Source organism: Abramis brama (assembly GCF_963993115.1).
Source record: "Abramis brama genome assembly, chromosome: 6".
Lineage (NCBI taxonomy): Eukaryota > Metazoa > Chordata > Actinopteri > Cypriniformes > Leuciscidae > Abramis > Abramis brama.
In genome coordinates, this window is record NC_139968.1 from 10,933,915 (window position 1) to 10,942,628 (window position 8,714).

The 8,714-nt window shown below is 37.4% G+C and overlaps 1 protein-coding gene across 1 annotated transcript; it reads right to left on the reverse strand.

The window, feature by feature from the left end:
- Window positions 1-712: 712 nt before the first annotated feature.
- LOC311085151 (uncharacterized protein) lies at window positions 713-8,495 on the reverse strand. The gene is made up of 9 exons (XM_084117583.1): window positions 8,483-8,495; window positions 7,330-7,844; window positions 6,216-6,381; window positions 4,437-5,093; window positions 3,423-3,479; window positions 2,447-2,488; window positions 1,729-1,796; window positions 1,425-1,468; window positions 713-1,078 (listed from the first exon to the last, which is right to left on the reverse strand). Exons 2-9 carry the CDS (start codon window positions 7,540-7,542, stop codon window positions 1,015-1,017), a joined length of 1,311 nt encoding a protein of 436 aa, XP_083973709.1. The 5' UTR covers window positions 7,543-7,844; window positions 8,483-8,495; the 3' UTR covers window positions 713-1,014.
- Window positions 8,496-8,714: the final 219 nt, after the last annotated feature.

Below are 8,714 nucleotides of genomic sequence, written 5' to 3' on the forward strand. Positions count from 1 at the left end.
CTAAGCTAAATTTTAATTAAAAAAGAATCCACTTCATCACATATAAATATGCTCAATGTAGTCTGTTTCTTTTGTCTCAACCACTTCATCCTCATATTGTTTTGAATTAAATTCATGCATGGAAAAGTAAAAACAAAAATTATCATCTTTTGCAAGTGTTATTGTAGTGTATTTGTGTTCTTTCACAAAAATACAAGTGAAAATATTCCAAATGCTTATTTATTGCTTAATTACTCACTAGAGGCTTAAAGAATGATCAAACAAATTTATTGACAAGGTGCATAACAAATTGAAACTATATAGTCTTTGGCAATTGGACCACATCAAGACATCACTCTTTTAAGAGAAATGCATGATATGAAAAAGGGATATCCCCTACATGGAGCCGACACTGGTGGTGGTGAAGGGGTGAGTAGCAATGCTGAGATCTGGATGAATGTGGAGCTCTTCTCCTGATGACCACAGTGGAGGGACCTACTGTATGACACGATTGGCTCAAGAGGGTTGAGAAGAAAATACATTTGGTTTAAGACATAAAACACCCAGTCAGCTGATGAGTTTGGAGTAGAAGAGAGTGAGAGAGACAATGTAAAAGATATGATATAATGTGCGAGTATAAAGAAGGACAGTCTTATTTGTTGAACTTCATATTTTAGCTTCATGTCAAACAAGCCATAAGGTTGTTTTTCTTAACAGTGGACTGTGAGGTTAAGTGAACTTGAAAAGCACAGAAAACAGAACATGAAATCAAATTACACGTCAACTGTAATAAAATAACAGTGCAATTTATAATCATGAAATATGAAACATGCTTTTGAATAACATCTGAAGAAGAAAATTCAGTTGGATTAAGTACATTTCTAGTACATTCCCTTTCGAGATTAAACTCCAGGTCATATTCTTGGAGATGTTCCCCTTTTCACTACTACAGAAAGATGAGATATGACTTCAAATGCAGCACAGAAACAATTTAATAAATAGGCTGAAACCAAAATGGAGTTCTAAATATACATTTTATTTATTTTTATTATTTTGGAGTGAATCCTTTGGCTGCCAGGAATGGGCCCACTGCTCACCACTAAAAACAGAAGGGATTTTTTTTTTCTGTTACTGGTTGGGGTTTCCAATAAACTTAAAACATTACCGAACATGTCTTTTATAAGTATAAGTTTCATTTTCCATCTATGAAGAACCACCTCCTTCATGCATCCAGTAATGGTGGTGGTCCTTCATAGATGGAAAATGAAACTGTTATACTTATAAAAGACATGTTCGGTAATGATGTGTGCTTTAAACTTGTTTAAAAGGCTTGTTTAATCTGAAACAGAACAGATTAATCAAAAAATTGTAGCAAAAAAAAAAGTTTAAGTAAATAAATAATGAATGCATTAATTCATTAAGCAGAAGAACAGAATAATACATACCATACTGGACAGGGCTCCCAGTCAACCAGCATTTCTGCTTTGCCCTAATGTAAGAAAATACAAAAAATAAAATCCATTCTTAGCATAAGGCTATTATGTCTGATTATAGGCATTGAGTTTCATTGATTTTCAGAAGACACTCCTTCATAAACTGTAATTCAAAAAGACTGAACACATAAAAAGTATCTACCTAACAATTATGGTATGTATAATATGTATTTGCCAAAACACACGGAAGTTTCTAAATCCTATATTACACTCTGCATACTGCCTACACTCTGCAGTTCCTTTATGACTGTCTAACCTTTCTCACTCTTTCTCTTAATACACTCCTGATGGGGAAAGCCTCTAGGCGAGTGTGGTAGGAGCAATCTGTGAACATCAAAAACACATTTCAAATATTTCTTAGATTGTTAGATTAGAAACAAAATAAACACAACTATGAAGACTTAAGTAGTGACCAGACTTGCAAGGATGACAAGTGATGTTTATCACTAATCAAAATATGTATCATGGAACCAAATTACTCTCGGTTCCAATGTGGTATGCTTGCTTGAATAACCATACTACTGCTAAGCCACAGCTCACAACTAAGAACACTGCTGCTACTTCTACTACTTGGCAATGCATTTTGGTCAAATTTGACTAATTAAGCCTGTTGGATTTTATAGCATGTCAATTGTAATAATATCAATAATACTAATCATTCCTATTCTATATCTATTATGAATAATCATGGTTACGTGTGCTACGCTGGACTAGCTGGACTGGTCACGACATTTACATACAGTATTGTTGCCCTGTTGTTGATTTGACTGCTTGTATTGTACATATTGTATTTATTTGTAAGTAACTTTGGATAAAAGCGTTTGCTAAATAATTCATTAAATAAATAAAATTGTGACTACCGGAAATTGTCTGTTGTAGTAGTTAAAAAAAATAAGCAATTGAACTAAAGCGAATTAACGGGTTAAGTTGCAATGTTTAGCAAAGTATGAATCATTGCTTTTACATGCACTTACTCTTTTGTGGCCTTTTCCTTTCAGGCATATGCCTTGGTCCCCCTGTGGGATATAAGATTACAGTCCAGTCATATATCCACTCAAAAAAAAAAAAAAAAAAAAAAACACATTTACAATAATTAGACAAAATGCACTTTGTAATGTCTTTTCAACATAAATATGTGTCCCTGGTGTGTCTAGACACCCCTGAAATATGAGAAAAGACCATCCTCCCAGTTAATGTGTGTGCAAACACACCGTTTAATTTGGCTCCAGATTTTACATCACATGCAGGCTCATTGGAAAATAGTAATCATAGTAGGCTTTTAGAATACTCCATCTAAAATGACCTGTTTCAGACACGGTCTGCATAAAGGACCAGTTCAAGATAAATAAGGACTTTTTTTAGGATCATGCAAAGCTACTCTAGTGGAGTATCAGAATAAAAATATAGAACTGGAAATTAGCATAATAGGTCCCCTTTAAATTCTATTTAAGTAATGAATTTACTTATTAGAGAATCTGCTTGACTAATGAGTTTCATTGAGTTTCATAGTTACCAAGCTATGGTAACAGTTATCAGAACCACCAATAATTACCCTAATAATAATAATAATAATTCATTACATTTATATAGCGCTTTTCTGGGTACTCAAAGCGCTTTACATTGAAGGGGGGAATCTCCTCAACCACCACCAATGTGCAGCATCCACTTGGATGATGTGACGACAGCCATATTGCGCCAGAACGCTCACCACACACCAGCTTACTGGTGGAGAGGAGACAGTGATGAAGCCAATCAGTATATGAGGATGATTAGGAGGCCATGATGGACAGGGGCCAATGGGCAAATTTGGCCAGGATGCTGGGGTTACACCCCTACACCCCACCGCACCCTACTTTTTCGAAGGACACCCTGGGATTTTTAATGACCACAGAGAGTCAGGACCTCAGTTTAACGTCTCATCCGAAGGACGGACAAACATTATTTACATACCTGACTTTTTTTTTTTTCGACTTGCGACTGTGCCCCTGGCTGACCCTGTGAAGACAGCTGTGGGTTTGGAGAAAGAAAATTACTCATATACCAAATAAATCTTTAACTTATTATTTCAAATTCTTGAAGATCACAACATCGCACAAGTGTGGCAGTACATGTATTAATAGGTGTAAAGTACATGCATTCTTATTGCGATTGAATTAAGGTTGCTCCATTAACTCCACGTGTTTCATTTTCTCGTTTATGTCCATCCTGTTTGTGATAATCCTAATATGTTTCAACAAGCGCTGATTCTGCGCTGACTTGTTCAGGGAACGCAAGGGGTGGGAGAATGGTTAAGTTAAGTGTTCATGGGACACTGACATTCCCAATTATTTTGAATATTCGAATTATCCTAATATCTTTAATAATAAAATTTGGCCTAGTAATTTCAGCATTTGATTAGTAGTACTTATTTTACTTTTAAATTTTTAATAGACTCACAAAATTCCTTCCAACAGCCCTAGTACAGAATCAGATAGACCTATCATCTATCTAATTATGTAATATCAGATAAACTTTTCTAGCAGATTATCCATTGAAAATGAGAACCCTGTAGGTGATGATACACAGGGCAACTTTTTGAGCAATGTTGCTGGGCAATGTTGCCGTCAACAGGCAACCAGATGAGACACAGGGCCCACAACCCATCTAAATTATCCAGATAGAAATGTGTTGCCCATTTTCAATGTGAAAGTGCCCAAGGAACAATCGCTCGGCAAGATTGCCCAGCAACATTGCTCAAAAAGTTGCCCTGTGTATCATCACCTATAGTGAGTTTTACTTTATCAAGCAGCAAAAAAGTTATAGCATGGTGAGTTTGAGTTCATTTCGTTGAAAAGAGCCCTAACCTGCATCAAGCTCTATGGGGGAAAAACACTGGAAGTCAAGTAAAGTTAAGGTAACCCATGGGTCAAACACTTTTGGACTTTACAAATATAAACTGTAACTCTTTAAATTTGTTCTAATTACCTTGCCCCTCCGTGGATTCCGCCTCCTCCACTTGCCCCTCCGTGGATTCCGCCTGCTCCACTTGCCCCTCCGTGGATTCCGCCTGCTCCACTTGCCCCTCCGTGGACTCCGCCTGCTCCACTTGCCCCTCCGTGGATTCTGCCTGCTCCACTTGCCCCTCCGTGGACTCCGCCTGCTCCACTTGCCCCTCCGTGGACTCCGCCTGCTCCACTTGCCCCTCCGTGGATTCCGCCTCCTCCACTTGCCCCTCCGTGGATTCCGCCTGCTCCACTTGCCCCTCCGTGGATTCCGCCTGCTCCACTTGCCCCTCCGTGGATTCCGCCTGCTCCACTTGCCCCTCCGTGGATTCCGCCTGCTCCACTTGCCCCTCCGTGGACTCCGCCTGCTCCACTTGCCCCTCCGTGGATTCCGCCTGCTCCACTTGCCCCTCCGTGGATTCCGCCTGCTCCACTTGCCCCTCCGTGGACTCCGCCTGCTCCACTTGCCCCTCCGTGGATTCCGCCTGCTCCACTTGCCCCTCCGTGGATTCCGCCTGCTCCATTTGCCCCTCCGTGGACTCCGCCTGCTCCACTTGCCCCTCCGTGGGGCTCGCCTCGCAGGGTGTGAGCTGCAGAGTAATCAGCTGATCCTCATTGCCACTGGAATCCTGGGTCCATCCTGTGCAAGTTAAACAAGTGTTGTGTTTTGCTTATTTAAAACATAGAGGTTAACCATAAGCTTGATCTGTACCTGTTTTAACTGTTAGGTAAATGTGTTTGAATAATATATACCAAATTTTCCCCAACCAGATTTGAAGGCACTTTTGATTGCAGGAGAACTATTGAGAGTCTACTGGATGTATTACAGTAGATATCTGTAATATATTTGATTGATTTTCTATGACGATAACCAACACAATATATCTTTAAGTCAGGAAAATAAAACCCAGAGTGCTCATAATATCTATTAAAAAAATGACAAGTATAATGTTTGTTTACAGACTGGGTCAAACTATTCAGTTAAGACTAGACTGCGTGCGCTAAAAAACTTTGGGCTTTATGCCTCAAAGTTAGTAGCAGTGTAAGTTTGTGGTGTATCCACAGCAAAAATTTGATGGTTTTCTTTTTCTCTGTGTTATTTCCTTTAATGATCTACATTTTAGCACTGTCCTCGATATTGTTTCAATGAGTATATATAGATTCATTATCATTTGATTCATTGACCCAGTGACCAAAACGGGTCTTTGCAAATGTAATGTGTTCAATTAGTATGTCACTACAAAAAATGCTGTGGTCAGTGTGCCTAAACATTAAAAATATGGTTGTATGTGGGCTGAAAACAGAAATGAAATATGGCTCCTACAAAAACATACCAAACATAATTCTAAAGTTGACAGTATATGCTTGAATGCACTTAACTCTGGGTGCCAAATCCCATTGTAGACCAGTGTACTGCATGCTATTAATACAAACAGGGCTCAATACACTTAGAATCTACATGTCTGAGTATCTGCAGTTGCAAGAAACTACTGTTTTGAAAGTTTACTTCAATTCCCATAATCATTTGCCAGGTGTGAATTTTTATATTTTTCTACCCATTTGCGTCTACATTAAATGTGTTGGTAGAGAAGTCACATAGAGTAGCCTATGATCATACAAGCATTCATCAGCAGAAAAAAAGAATGATTGAATTTAAGTTTTAGGGGTGAGACATTCCTTTAAGATTTAAACTTTAATAAAATATTTTGAGTACTCAACACAAGTTGTGAACTGTGACTTTAAGACAGTGCATGCATCTCACCTTCACAAAGGTATTCATAAAATGAACCTATCTTCTGTAGGTAGTCCTGGGCAAAGGTGGAGAGTGTGCAGCGAGGCGTTAATATTTCGCACTTAATTTCTTTTTTTTTGTTCTCCTTTCCTAGTAGCAGAACTGGTTTGTAGCCAATGGCATGGAGTTTCTCAAGCTGCAATGACAAAATTGTGTGTTTGCTGTTTTAAGTAATAGAAAAACAACATAAAAAATAACTAAGAATATTAATTTAAAAATATATAACATTATTAATGACAGCATCCAGGTTACTGTCATTCAGGCTTTTTAACCTAATGGTGAGTTTAGCTTTATGTGCAAACAGGAAAGGCTCATACAATAGAAGCAAAAAACAACTATATATAGAAAAACAGTAAAAAGATAAATCTGACACCATGAGGGTACCCTTCATATAACTTTATATAAATATTTATTTTTGTAACATTAGTAGCTCGGGTTTTGCACCTACATTGATAAGATTATGTAACCATTGTGCAACTGGACAATGACAATCTAAAGATTAATTATAAATAAAGGCAGAACCTTAGTGATTATGTGACCAAATGGGTGAATGCTGCACATATTTACAATTGACGCATTCACATTTTAAAGTGCTTTGAGTAGTACAGTATGAATGCAGTTCATGTGTTATTTCTCATCCACTCAATAAGAAAGTTTGATTATTAAATTGCACCTGTAATTCTGTCATAATGCATGACTGTATATGTTATGAACTCAAGAATTCCTGAGTTTCAATTGTATTTGCTGTGTGTTCAAATTTTGCTCTGGTAGATCATTTAGGTATGTGATGTATTACGGTGAAGATGTGATAACTTTATGGTTGTATTACCACCACTAAAATAAAAACTACAAATCACAATTACGTGTGCCTTCAAAGTTGATAGTTAAATTATACTTTTAAATTGATTCTGATGACACAGGGAGGACAAAGTATCATTGGAAAAAAAAATTCAAATTTATCTATATTGGCAAAAAATAATGCCTTTCTGACCTTGCGCTGGCATGCTCAATATCAAATGGTACCACTGAATGTACTTCTTAGATGATCTGGACAGTTTACTGTCATGTATGAAATTGTACGTACCATGATATTGGCTTCATCCTTGATGGACGCAGTGTTGTGGTTTTTCTTACGACCAACCACCCATTCCTCTCGCTTCTCATCAAACCTCTGAAGCTTCTTCTTGAGGCGCTGCTTCAGAGGCTGCTCCTTTTTACAATGTGAGCAGATCTTTTGAGCACAAAATATTATCCCCTGACAAAAGGGGCAGATCTTTTTTGTAGACCCCCCTGGCATTATAACAAACAGTCAGATACAGACAGACAGTCAGATACAGACAGACAGACACAGTCAGATACAAACAGACAGACTGACAAAGATGGGTAAGACAGACAAGTAGACAAAGACAGACAGGGAGGAAAGAAAGAGCAATAGATAAAGACTGTGAGATAGATAAAGATTGAGGATGAAAGAGAGGATGTAACAGAGAGGATGTAAGATAGAAAATAATGAAGAGATAGAGGTTGGCTCTTAAAAGTGCCTTTGGGTTTTGAAAATCAGGTTCGGATAGGTTCGACAGGTGATATGTTTGACAGGATCTGCAGGGAGAACAACAGAAAATGTTAATTATGTAGTGTTATGTTGATATAAGATTTAAAAAGTGTACCCAAATATTGAGTGATTCCCATTTTCTTGTAAATGCTTAGGATAAATAAATACAGATTCACGTTGTTCCTATTTCCTGTGCTACTGTTAAAAGGCGCGTAACATTTTTTTTTAATGGCACGTAACATGTGTCTAGGGGTTCGCCATCCCAGATTTAAAGGCAGCGTTATGTGCAGTATAACGTTAGACCAAGTGATAATATTGTTATTACTAACACATTACAGTGACGTTGTGTGTGAACCACGATGATCGAGAGAAAATCTCATCATCTAAATGTCCCCAATTACTATTCCCCCAAAAAATTCTCAATAAGCAGTTACACGTCCAAAATAAAATTAGGAGTATTTCCACATAAAAAAACACATGTTGTGATATATATATCACAGCATGTTTTTTTTTTTTTTTTTATGTGGAAATACTCATAATTTTATTTTGTATATATACATCTAGAACCTATATCTAGGCTTAGAACATGTTTTTTTTTATATAAACTCGTAATTTTATTCATTTTGGACGTGTAAATAATGCTTATGAATTCATCTTGCTTATTAGACTGTTGTAAGCGACTTACCGTGGTGGAATCGCGCTGGGCTGGGCAATGGTTTCTCCGATGGTCGCACACAGTGACGTGTTGCACAAAATTGCGCCAAAATATCAATCATAATTAAAAAGTACAGTCTTAATATTTTATATCCGTGCTCAAACTTTTAAAGGGGTCAGCATAAATGTCCAAGTGAAGGAAAAACGAGTATGTAGCCATTACATTTAAACACATATCACTTCCCAGAATGCATCCATCTCTT

What these genes read in the sequence shown, in the direction of transcription:
- LOC311085151 (XM_084117583.1), bottom strand. Translation starts at nt 7,542, where the DNA reads ATGCCAGGGGGGTCTACAAAAAAGATCTGCCCCTTTTGTCAGGGGATA. An exon ending in GGAATCCACGGAGGGGCAAG is followed by an intron (nt 3,480 to 4,436) that starts GTAATTAGAACA and finishes CCAAACCCACAG; the next exon opens with CTGTCTTCACAGGGTCAGCC. An exon ending in AAGGAAAAGGCCACAAAAGA is followed by an intron (nt 1,797 to 2,446) that starts GTAAGTGCATGT and finishes TGATGTTCACAG; the next exon opens with ATTGCTCCTACCACACTCGC.